We start from the raw sequence: 12,560 nt of genomic DNA, 5'->3' as shown, positions 1-12,560 counted from the left end.
AAAAGTGTAATTCAGATATTATGTTTTATTTAATTTGTTAAGGAAACATTTGTTATGTTTGGTTTACCTCTGACTGAAGTACGACAAAATGTGGCAGGTGTAGAGGAGGTATGACAATAGCTCATCTTTAACTAATGTTACTGCTACTGGTACTTCATTCTGATCTGAACATAATTCCAGCAATATAGTGTATGTTTCTATTTTCCTTTTTGTGATTCTTTTGTCAAAAGTATGATTAAAGTGCTCATCCAACCATATTGCTGCTATGACATCTCCCAACTGTTTCTGTGAGACAGAGCTGCCAAAAGTCACCCTTTGCATCCCCAACGTCACACTGTGGGACCGGGGCCACAGGGTCTTGAGCAGCCAGGGGCCAATACTCAACGAGATGGGCTCCAGCTGGACAGTGTTGTGAAGTGCTGCATGGATGAAGAAGATAGGGCAACACCTGGAACTAAACAAACCGGTAAATGTTGTTTAAATTTTGTGTGTAAATTAGAAAATGAAAGTGATTATCACATGCAGCATTGTAATTAGTCAGTCACTATTCTGTGCCTGGGAATCAGTAGTATGGATAGTGTTGTGTGATAGATTGTGTTTGGTCTGTAGAGGCCCTCTCTGATCATCTAACTCCGCTGTTGTGTCTATGAGCGGGGGCATCTGTGGCCAAGTGCAGTGGTGCTGACAGACTATTGTCATAAATCTCTGCACCACCAGCGCCACTGTCTTCATTGTATAATAGATACATAAAGTATAATGGCCGCATTATTTTCTCTCACTTATAACAATGCATAATTGCGGTTCCTTTAAAATGTCATGATAATTTAATGAAACCTATACAAACATTCACCAGCCCTGTCCTTTTGCAAGAGCCCTGCAGCCCTGCAGCCCTGCAGCCCCGGCCCCGTCCTCCCAGCCTGGTTCCACTTCCCCTTTGTTCCACCCCCAAGCGCTGTCCCACGCAGTTAGAATGAAACGTCAAGATCCCAAAAGAAGCATGCCTTTTATGGGAAAGTGACTCAGTGAAATTAGACAAGGGAGTCGCAGTAACATTTTTGCTCTGGGTCACTGTTGATCACAGTGCGTTATTATTCTGTCAATGATCTGCTTGTTCATAACACACTCATAGGGGCTCAGCAGCAAGAAAATGGACAAGAGAAAACTAAATGACATTGGGCGTCATAAAAACATTCATGCAGTTATTTAATATAAATGTGCTGATGAAAACAGTATTCAGACAGTGACTACATAAATGTATGTTTTTTCCTCGGTCAAAGAAGAACACAAAAAAGAGCTTTATTTTCCACGTGTGACTGGCTTTAATCCATCATCTGTAGTCGGTGCTCTCTGGAAGTGGTTGTCGTTCATATGATAAGTGCACTGATACAAGAAGTTGAGAAAAAACAGAAGTGTCTACAGAGGGGCCCCCAAACACGTTATACAAAGGCCCCTGAATGGAGCCCAGACAAAGTTGGACAGCAGCGGTCTTACAGCTGGAAATTCCTGCTCTTCTTTAATTAGACTCAAGAGAACTTTAAACTTTCAACCCCTTTTCACGTTATTATTATTATTGTTATTATTATCATCATCATTATTAGACTATTCATATATAATAATGATACTTAGCCTATTGTTTTTATTATTAATATAATTATTACTGTTATTATCAATATTGTAATTGTTAATAAGCATTGAACTGCCCGAGTAATTTCCCTTGTAGATTAGACCCAGTTATTTGCGCACGCGCGTGAAGAACATTTATCTCTATTACACACCGCGCCACTAATGAACGTCGCCTTACAGATATAATCTTTTTGAATTTTTAATGCTTTTGACTTTATCTGAGTTTATTAGGTGCAGAAGATAGGCTATCGTTCACCGGGTGCTGTCCCCACGCATGAAAATTTTATGGGTCTCGTTTAGCCAATAATAACGGCTTACCGCGTATACAATATTAATAGTAGGCCTATAGTATTAAGTAATTAAGTCTCGAGGGCTTTGTGCAGACACAAATCAATGGTTACACAGCACTACACATTCAGCAAAGCAGAAGAAACAGCGATGCTGCCAAAAACATACATTCATTAAAAAAGCCACTTTTCCTCTGATATATAGGCTTATGTCTTAATGCCATGTTTAGTGAGAGGTCAAAGGTCATATTGTTGACGTCATCCGTATAGGCTATGACTTTGATATTCATAGGCCTATAGTCTTCTAGGGCAGATAGCCTATGTTTTATAGGATCGTGCGCCTCAGCAGCAGAGAAAGAAGGGCCCTCAGTGCTTGATGTGCAGACCCCACCTTCGTGCTTCGCGCTATTTGTCCCTGACTGATGTCCACGCTCTGTTGTTCCGCCTCACGCGCATTTTGCTGAGCCTGCGCGCTACATAAAGCCTCTGAGCGCCCAGATTGAGCCCAGAGCCAAGAGCTAACCCACGAAGCCGTGCGTCTCGCGCCACCTGCAGCGGGGCTCGCGCAGGCGCTATGGAGCATATTGGGAACCTGGGCAACACGGAGCCCATCAGCTTCGGCATCGAGCAGATCCTGAGCCACGCTGAGCAGAGCTGCATGCTGGGCGCGAGGACTCACGAAGTGGACTACGGGCACGTGGCCTACGGTGGCGGTGCGGTAAACGGCAGTGGCGGCTTCACCTGCAGCAATGCGGTGTATAACGGTGGCGGAGGAGTGTGTGGGGGTTACATGAACATGGGGATGAACGTGACATCGAGCAACGTCATAAGGGTTCCTGCGCACCGGCCTGTGAGCGGCGGGCCTCCGCCTCCCCATGTCTCGGGCCCCGGGCTCAGTTCGTTCACGTTCCCCTGGATGGAGAGTAATCGACGCTATACCAAGGATCGGTTCACAGGTAAGAACCCATTGCCTTACATATTGTGCAATACTCAACATAATCAACCTACTGTATACTTTCTGAGTTTTTTCCCCATGTGGGAATCCTTTTGACACATGGCACCGTTGGTCTCCATAAATTTGAAAAAACAAAACAAAAACAAAACCGATAAGCAGACTGGAGAACAACAAATGATTTTTGCTTGAAAGCATGAAAATTATGTATCGGTCTAGTGGAATCTAAATCGCGTATTGAGCTATATGTTTAAGCCTATTTTTTTCCTCCTCATCAATTGTCAGCAACCATACTGGCTCTAGGCCTTGGCAGATGGCTATCTATAGCCCATATGTTTAAGCCTATTTATTTCATTTATCGGCAAATAGTGCTTTATTTCTGCCTATACTGTCGGTGCCTTTGCCCTTTCCCTCCTGCCTATTTCAACCTGTGGATCTCGATATTGCCTATATGCCTATATTATTGGCTCGGTGATTTATAGTTCAAGAATAAAACGGGGAAAGCCTATTCTTAAATTCTTCTTTAATTTTAGTGCTGTAAATACCACAAAGGGTGACGGGTTTTCAATGAATTTGCCGGACCATTAGGTCAATAGCACGGCCCATCAAAGAAAAAGAATAATATAGCCTAAACCTTCTCTTCGACCTGCTCTGTTCACCTCCTGATCTTGTCTTGTTTCTATCCCTTTCCTCGCGCTGCTGCTGTGTTTCTGCTGCTGACGCTGCCGTGCCCAGTGTCGCTCTCACCCGTGTCTGTGGCGCGCCGTGTAGGTCACCCGTACCAGAACAGGACTCCCCCCAAAAAGAAGAAGCCGCGCACGTCGTTCTCACGGCTTCAGATCTGTGAATTAGAGAAGCGTTTCCACCGACAGAAGTACCTGGCCTCGGCTGAGAGAGCCACGCTCGCCAAGGCCCTGAAGATGACGGACGCGCAAGTCAAGACGTGGTTCCAGAATCGCCGCACAAAGTGGAGGTGAGATTGTTTTATTTTTTGTTATTATAAGCGCACAAAGACTTCAGAGTTACTATAGAAGAAGGACACATCTATATCTCCTCATACGAATATGTGATGTGTTTCAGGCGTCAGACCGCGGAGGAGCGCGAGGCCGAGCGTCAGCAGGCCAACCGTCTCCTGATGCAGCTGCAGCACGAGGCCTTCCAGAAGTCCGTGTGCGAGCGCGTGAGTCCGGACCCGTTGTGTCTGCAGAACAGTTCTCTTTATGCCTTACACAACCTGCAGCCGTGGAGCGAGCACGCGGCCAAGCTCAGCAGCGTGTCCGCGTGCGACTGAAATCGGCTGCGCAGGGACCTCGGGCTACAGGGGCCACAGAGGCCACAGGGGACACAGGGGCCGCATGGACTCATTTGGGGCCAAAAAGCCGAGAGCGGGTCTCCGGCAGACACGAGCTCGTGCAGGTGTGATACTGACACAGCAGCACCACGAGCCGCGCAAAGACTCTTAAAGCACTTGGATATATTTTTTTGATATTTTATTTTATAGGCTATAATGTCTCAAACACCCAGGCTCGTGCTCACGGATGCGTAGAGGCTGTGAGGACTTGGTTCGACTTTCCTGTAGTTTTTGAAATATTTTTGATTAAGCATAAGGCATAAAATTCAATTTCAACTGTTCGGCCTTCAAAACGGCCCTTCAACAAATTATCTACGTATGGTACAATTTTGTAATTCTTGTGAATTTTAAGAAAGGGTAGAGGAATTACAAACGTGAAGAGGCTCACATGGCTTCACAAAGTGAACGCAGTAGGCTTATTAAGCCTAACAAAATAGCACTTTTTTGCTCTGTTCCATTCTAAATTGTCTGTGCCTCGGAAATATTAATCTTGCACGTAATTTAGCAAAACGTTCATTTGTGTTGTCCACAAATATAAATTAAGTTTATCTTGTTGTCTTCGAAGTTGCCATTGGTTTGCATCAGGGCCAAAGAGAACAGAACTTTTCATAAAATACTCCCTAAAATAAAAATGTATCAAAGCCCAAAAGATATAGGGCCTTTTATAATGAACAGTGGGTTAAAGGTCTTACAGGACAGGCTAGCCTAATCGTTGGATCAATTAAACTCTCTCACCTTAATAAAACATGTTTGTAAAATACAAACCTTGTGTGTATGGAATTTGTCATCTAGAGTGAATGTGGAATGTTTAGCAGCAGTAGAATAACAAAAAGCACAACCAATATTCAATACAAACAAGGATATAAATATGCTAATTAACATAGGTAAATATAGGCCTTCCCTTGGCTATTAAATTGTTATAACACGTAGACCTACAATTAAAAAGAATATGTTACAAAATAACAAATAAACACATTCAAATCAACGCATTCTTTATTTGGTCAATTTAAGGCTGTTTCTTATGTTAATTGCAGATATTGTAATAGATCCATGCTGCAGATGAGACGTTGACGAAGAAGTATAAAAATAGTGTTGAAAATTCGTAGACTATTGTTCGGTTATGTCTCCCCCTTCTGGTGAGTGCTAAGTACTGCAGGTACTGCATAACGTCTGTCTGTCGCTTAACAATGACGTCATATTTATTCGCCTGAAACGGAACAAAACCATCGTTCGAATCCGCCTACGATTAAGAGCTGTACCCGCGGTCACTCTGAAGGAGAAGCCCCCGCAGCTGGAGCTCTGATCGCGGCATGTCTCTGTGGCGTGTGGTGGTCCTGGTGCGATGCCGCGGCGTCAGCTCCAGGTCAACAGTGGACGCACTCTGCAAAGGTCAGTGTCATAACAGATCAACGACTGCTTCTGACAGAGGGGCTCCCGGGGGCCCCCAGTGTGCGCGACTGTGGCAGGTACATGGGAGGTACATGGGAGGTACATGGAGGTAAATAGAGGTAAATAGAGGTAAATAGAGGTAAATAGAGGTACATGGGAGGTACATGGGAGGTACATGGGAGGTACATGGGAGGTACATGGGAGGTAAATAGAGGTAAATAGAGGTACATGGGAGGTACATGGGAGGTACATGGGAGGTAAATAGAGGTAAATAGAGGTACATGGGAGATACACGGGACGTACTAGGGAGGTAAATGGAGGTAAATAGAGGTAAATGGAGGTACATGGGAGGTAAATGCAAGTACATTTTAGGTTTTAATGATACTAGCGTTGTTTTAATTTTTTCTGTGAATTTATTACATACTACCAAAGATCAAAGATGCTATGTTTTTCACCCTTAAATACAATCTGGAGGCTAGAATACAGTACGCACCTTTTTAAAATAAATCAAACTAACTTTTTCTACCCAATAGTTGCATGCGTGTGCGTGCGCTTGAATTAGAACTGATAGTTATTGAAATTGTGATGCACATGTAGGTCTGAATGATCAGAGAGGGTTAAAAAAAACTTGTGGAAACTAAATAGTTACACTCAAACAAACGGAATACAATACTATTTAGATCAAGGTCAAAAATACCTTTAGCCTAAAAAAGTGAAAAATATGAGTAAATGAGTATGTCAGAGGAACTGTTCTTTTATGGAACATTTAAATTTGTTGGCAACACAATCTTTTGATATTCTCAAACTGATTGTGCTGGTGTTGGAGGAACAACGTTTGGGAATTTTGGAAATAAAGAGGCAATACATAGATGTACATGTAACCTACAGGTTAAAACTGCCAGGATCTTTGTTTTTCTCGAATTATGCTTTGGTGATGTGGCGCAACATGAAAATGAATATTAATAGTAAAATCTAAACTATTATAAACAGAAGGCATGCAAAAAATAATGTGTTAGATAAAAATAGAGTTTGACGGAATATTAATACAGAGATGTACTGTCTGGGTAGAACTAGCTGTACAAGTGAGTTATTTACAGGTCGTGAAGTGTTCATGAGTCCAACAGAAACTGCCAAAGACAGACTATCATCAAAAATAATCTCTCAAATTTGAATGCAAAGAAAACTCATGGGTATTGTCATTGTCAAGTTATAGTAGAAATAATAATAATAATTCTGTGTTTTTGTGAGGTTAGGAGGCTGGAGAGCATTAAGTGGAGCAGCGAAGGACCGAGAGCCTCTGAAGAAGCCAAACACCCCTCAAGGTCGTTTTGACACATCCGAGAAGGTGGAAGACGTGTTACAGAGTGAGAACAGGCTTTGGCTTTATAAAGAACAGTGGTATTGTCTGATGCATGTCTGAAAAACACACACTTACTCCGGCCCACATCTAAGTCAAACAGTCAAACATACTCTCAGGATTCATCCATTCCTCTGGTTTATTGTTATTGTTATATATTTTCAGAAATGCACAAACAATTCCCTTCAATAAAATATAAACATAAGAAAATATCCACAAAAGAAAGATCACAAAAAGATGTTTCTGTTGCAGAGTATCCCGAAGACATAAATCCAGTCACAAAGGAGAAGGGAGGGCCCCGCGGCCCCGAGCCCACCCGCTATGGAGACTGGGAGCGGAAGGGCCGCTGTGTGGACTTTTAGGAAGCCTGTCTTATGTAAGAGTTTGTCTATAAATGTAAGAGCGTGTTCTCATGAATGTGTCCCGTTTTCATGGCTTTGACAAAGATCAAACCAAGAAATAATGAAATATGAATAAAATTATCCTGGTACACAAATACCTGAATCTGTCATATTTAGCATTTAGGCTGCATCACAAACGTAAATCTACATTATGTGCCAATCTAAATGCGATGGCAGAGATTATGACTTGAGTTTACAGCCCTAATATTAAACACAGTTAATGAATAGCTTATGTTTAAGTGACATCACACCATTGAAGAATCCAGTAGTTTCATCTTGAGCAGGAACTGTCCGAATTCAGTGGTGGAATGTGCTGTTTAACTGTCGGTTTGCGGCTTTATTTACGGTTGATATCTGTGTAATTACTGGGCCTAGCCACACAAAACTAAATTTGCAAAGAGTTCAAAGTCTTCTTTGTCTGTATAAATAAACTGTGAATGAAATCTTTTTTGTTTTTGTTTTTTATGCAACTCCAAAGATGTGATTGTTGTCGGCTGAAAGAGAGATTCAACATTTGTGTATTTTTAATTTGGATCTTTCTTTCAAAAACAGTCAATTCTAGAATGTGAATGCAACCTATGAGACCCTTTAAGAGTTTCTAAACAAATATATTCTAAATTCTGGAATGTTGGCAACTGGAGACAAATTGGAACATAATAAGCATTATGTAACTGATAGTTGGCTTGTTGAATAAATTAATAAATTAAATTAGACAAGTTCTATACTTGAGCAAAAATTATACTTTCTGTGAAGCTCATACAATTTTGAGGCTAGAAAATATTTTTTCCATGCTTTTTAATAGAAATGCATACAAACTTGATTTCTGTTCTAGAAATTCAAAATAGTGGTTTGTTTTATTAATTGAATATGGAATCGTGCACATTAAGTAACATCTAAATGCTTAGTTTTCCGTTACAAAGACAGAATCACTGAAAATGTTTTAAGGGTCTGCTCTTCTTCATTTTGCCTCCAGTAAAAACAAAATAACATTCTAATTACATGGCATAAATGGTCTATTGTCTTTGCTTGCGGTTGTTTTGGGGGAATATTTACTGTAGCTGTTTAACGTGTGGATCATGCCGCGTGTCCAAAGGCCTATGAGGCCTATGCCACAGACCGGCCGCTAGAAGGCGACAAAGGCTCAGTGTGAACAGGCGTGTCATCTGACAGTGGCGACTGTCGTTTCTTCCTTCGACAAGAACAAGTTGAAGGCGTTAGAAAGTAGATGTTATGCTGCCAGAATCTGAGAGAAAGAGTCCGATAAGTAGGTCGCAGTGTATGACACGATACGCGCCACGCAGCCCTCATAGCCGTGAGTTCAGACGGCTCTGCAGCTCCGTGTTCAGGCGAGAAGCAGGAAACTGACCGCTCGATGCTCCTGAAGTGCGGCTGGTGACTGCGTCCTAGGCCGAGGCCCGCGTTATTCTCGGCTCTGTGGAAGGTATTCTGTTCCACTCTTGTTCCAATCCAGTTTCTGAAAAGTACGTTTCTGAGAGAAAATGGGCTCCAACTCAGAAGTACTTCTCTGTGTCGCCTACATGACGTGTTCAGCCGGTTATGGCCGCATCATGTCAGAACAAAGGTGATAATAAAGGGTCTGACGCGGAGAGCGGTGACCGGAATCGGGCATAATGTTTTGCACCAAATGGAGCTTAAGTTTTACAGTTTTGGTTATTGTGTGAAAAGAGCGCCATTTATTTCATTGAATGAAGCGGATCCACAATGGCGGCTGTGTACCTGTTGTTCCCATGGCTACGTCCTCACATGTCCAGTCCTGATCAGCTATTTAAACTAGCATTATTAAACAATTTAAACCAATTAAGACCGAAAGCTAAGAGCCAGTGTGTGGGCCTTGAGGTTAGAGTGAAGCTGAGATTGCGCTTGCCTTTATCACATTTTATAAACTATTCACATCAAAATGAGAGAAACATGCACAAGTCCACAGACACAACATAACCTACTACAGAGTAGGTTATGTTGTGTTTGAAAAAGTAGGGGAACAAACTCTCCCCAGCATGGTCTACTGTTATAGATCTATTTCATACTCGATCTCCTCTGTTTTTCTGTCAGCTAAAATCACTGCAACCACCTAGCTAATTATCTGAATTAATTAAATCGTCTCAATTTCAAATGTAATATTGTCTTCTCCCTACTCCACTGTTGTCCTGTCTGTAGGACCCACAACAAGGCTTTTGTTTTGTTTCTCATTTCTGATGGAGGCCTGGGAGTGCACTGTGCAGTCTAGTAGAAGACAGCCTGTAGGGGCCCAGGCACCACAGAAGAATGTGAGCATAGCCCCCACTTCTGGGCTCACAGAGCGTCAGTACAAAGAGAGACGGCCATTGTTCACTACTCCACACACGTCCATTCTGAAGAAAACACATGTGGCAGACAGCACAAAGCAGGTAGAGCCAAAGGTACAACATGCTACCATTTATAAAGTCAAAATAACACGGTAAATCTTTATTCCACAGAGTCAGACAAACATACATCTGATGAGACCCAGCTCCCAGACCAGGCTCGGAGAGGAGCAGCCTCCCCAGAGGGAGTTCTCTCCTTCAGGCAGTAGCAGCAGAATGTCTCCTCTCCCCAGCAGAAGACCCTCAGAGCACAGGCCATACAACTATATCCAACAGATCCACCCACTAAGCCCCCCTGTCCGGCCACATCTGAGCTCCCCAGTGCTGCACTCCAGGTATACCCCCCTCTCAAGTCACAAGAGGACACACACTCTTGAACGGAGCCCCAGCACCTCTTATCAGGCTGAATACTGGGCCTGTGCCATTCCCAAAGACCCCCCGCCCTCACCGTTAGGAGGGGACCCCCGTCAGGACTACGAGGCGCTTCTAGACTACACCTACCCTCTGAGGCCTGCACAACAGGCGGGGGACTGGACGCTCCAGGACTCAGGGATTGAAGTGGACCTCCTCTCCACTGGCCTGACTGAGCTCAACCTGTCCTTTGGTGGCATGGAGCAGCCAAAAGACCCCCTGTGTTTAGGTCATAGCTCCCCAGACTTAAGCGGTAGCCCGTTTCCTCCAACACCTTCCTCCCCAGCAGACCGTGCTTCATCATTGGGTCAGCCGGAGTGGAGTAAGCAGAAAAACACAGCTGTGCCCTCCATTTCAGCCATGCTCATGACCCTACCCTGGGACAGAGGTGCTCAGGAGGATGAGGAGTTCAGACCCCTACCAGAGAAGATAGAACTGCTTCAGCAGCTGTCACAGCAGGTGATGTGTGGAGAGCTTTTAAAGCAAGCAAATTAAATGAATAATTACGTTCCAATAATAATAATGGTCAGCTCTGTGGTATTGATCATATCTTTGGCACTGCTCTCTATGTGAAGGTGCGTGAGGCAGCGGCCCTTCTACACCCTGCACACTGGGAGCCCCCCCAGTCCCACTGTGCACCTATTGGACGCTACACCCAGGACACTGCAGAAGCACACCTCAGAACAGAAGACTTACATCACCTATGGACTGAAGGTTTCTCATTCTTCCATATGCAGTACTTTTGTGAAAGTAATCACACAAAATCATGAAGGATAAAGTCTTGTAGATGTGTTTATTTGTTTAGTTGGATTGCATCCATGTTTGTTGGTTTAGTTTCAGACTTGGTGGACTCCATGAGAGGACCAGAGCAACAGAGCTCCCTCATGGAACACATCAGTGTAAGCTAAAGTTATTATGGGGTTCATAATAAAGTAGTCAGTGCCTTAGGTTCAGAGTCTGTATACGACCCTGAGCTCTGTGCTGCAGGTGTTCTGCAGTCACCTGGAGCAGCTCGTCCGCTGGCTCTACGTTGCCTCACAGAAGATGGAGCGGCTGGCCCCACCCACCGTGGACATTCACAGTGTCAAGTCCTCTCTGGCTCATTACCAGGTTTGTAAAGCATCTCTCCAGGTGTCATGTCAAAAGTGGCATTGTTCTTGTGATTCTATCAGTCTTTAATTGTGTGTTGAAGAATTTTCAGCGGGACGTGAACAGCCACTTGCCCCTGACTTCCAATGTTCTACAGACAGGACGGGTCCTGCTCAGCTGCATCCAGAGAACCTCTCCAGGTCAGTGCTGTTCACCAGCTGGAGCAACAGTTATAAAGTTATACAGTTATAGTTATTAATGCTGTTCATCAGTCTATATCAGGCCCCTCCAACCAGTCGCTCTCCACCCCCTCCAACTACTGATGTCTTCAAATATGCACAAGGAGTGACGTCTTTATTGGAGATTTATTGTGTTCATCTGAATGAAAGTGTATTTGACCTTTGTTTCATCTCAGATTGCTTTACTGCTACAATACAGTTTTAGTGAGATGTGTCCCCTCCACAGTGCTCAGGGACACTCTGCTTCTGATCGAGAGCCAGTCCAAACTTCTGGAGAGACATACAGAACACTTCTTCTCCTCCATCCTCTCTGCCATGGACAGTCTGATCCAGCCACACTCTGAGGGCAGTAAGACCCCGACTGCAGCGAAGAGAGCCCAGAGCCATGTGGAGGAGCATTATTAAGAAGCTCCTTTGCTGAATGTCGTGAGATCTTCAGATCAACTGAAGGAGGTTTTATCTGAAACTGAATACAATCACTGAAGGCCAGCACATGAAAAACAGACATTTCAATTGTAATTTTCAAATGTGCCTTTTACAAAATAAACACTTTGCCAAACCAGCTCAGAGACTTAAGACACTCCTCACACACAACTGGCATTTACAGATTACAGACAACCCGGGTGCAGTTGTCATGTACGACCCTGCACTCAAACTGTCCATGGATTTCAGAGTGAGGAAAAATTTAGCACTGCAATTAGCTATTTTAAGTACTAAGTACTAAAACGTGTGCCTATAGACAATGATGGTAAGAATACTTCCTAAATGTATTTATAGAGTACTGAACACTTGCATTAAAATGTATTTTGCAACATATTCTCTTTCATGGTCCAATCAGATTTCTGTATTCTGAATTCAAATACCTTCACATTACAGGGTTAAACATTCACATAAGATAGATCTGATGTTTTATTGCACCACGAGTTTTGCATTTATTTAGTTTTGCATATGCACTCACAAGAGCTGTGTTGTCTCTTCCTTCTTTTCTAATGCCTCCCAATGTATTCCTTCAATACCAACTGAAAGAGTTGCTGAATCAGAAAATAAAATTAATATTCTGAAAGGGTTTATTTCACAACCATAGACTTGTGTACAGTCCAT

At 43.3% G+C, this 12,560-nt stretch overlaps 3 protein-coding genes across 4 annotated transcripts; all 3 read left to right on the top strand.

Annotated features, from left to right (window-relative positions):
• Positions 1-2,424: 2,424 nt before the first annotated feature.
• On the top strand, positions 2,425-4,350 carry tlx1 (T cell leukemia homeobox 1). Of its 2 annotated transcripts, none has more exons than XM_072437022.1 (3): positions 2,425-2,866; positions 3,634-3,835; positions 3,943-4,350. In XM_072437022.1, the coding sequence occupies exons 1-3, from the start codon at positions 2,485-2,487 to the stop codon at positions 4,151-4,153; spliced, it is 795 nt and encodes a 264-aa protein (XP_072293123.1). In that variant the 5' UTR covers positions 2,425-2,484; the 3' UTR covers positions 4,154-4,350. The 2 variants fall into 2 exon arrangements, with proteins under 2 accessions (XP_072293123.1, XP_072293122.1); XM_072437021.1 differs by having other exon boundaries at positions 3,598-3,835.
• Positions 4,351-5,417: 1,067 nt separating this feature from the next.
• Positions 5,418-7,455, top strand: sdhaf4 (succinate dehydrogenase complex assembly factor 4). Its single transcript, XM_072436836.1, has 3 exons — positions 5,418-5,602; positions 6,856-6,966; positions 7,212-7,455. The coding sequence occupies exons 1-3, from the start codon at positions 5,524-5,526 to the stop codon at positions 7,319-7,321; spliced, it is 300 nt and encodes a 99-aa protein (XP_072292937.1). The 5' UTR covers positions 5,418-5,523; the 3' UTR covers positions 7,322-7,455.
• Positions 7,456-9,389: 1,934 nt separating this feature from the next.
• On the top strand, positions 9,390-11,976 carry cep68 (centrosomal protein 68). The gene is made up of 7 exons (XM_072437020.1): positions 9,390-9,765; positions 9,835-10,590; positions 10,707-10,845; positions 10,972-11,030; positions 11,119-11,241; positions 11,324-11,420; positions 11,686-11,976. Exons 1-7 carry the CDS (start codon positions 9,574-9,576, stop codon positions 11,862-11,864), a joined length of 1,545 nt encoding a protein of 514 aa, XP_072293121.1. The 5' UTR covers positions 9,390-9,573; the 3' UTR covers positions 11,865-11,976.
• The last annotated feature ends 584 nt before the right edge of the window (positions 11,977-12,560 follow it).

The sequence above is a fragment of the Eucyclogobius newberryi genome, unplaced genomic scaffold (assembly GCF_026437365.1).
Source record: "Eucyclogobius newberryi isolate DKJ021-1_F unplaced genomic scaffold, fEucNew1.0.hap1 SCAF_8, whole genome shotgun sequence".
Lineage (NCBI taxonomy): Eukaryota > Metazoa > Chordata > Actinopteri > Gobiiformes > Gobiidae > Eucyclogobius > Eucyclogobius newberryi.
Note: the sequence above shows the minus strand (reverse complement) of the source record. Positions and strands in the feature narration are given on the sequence as shown.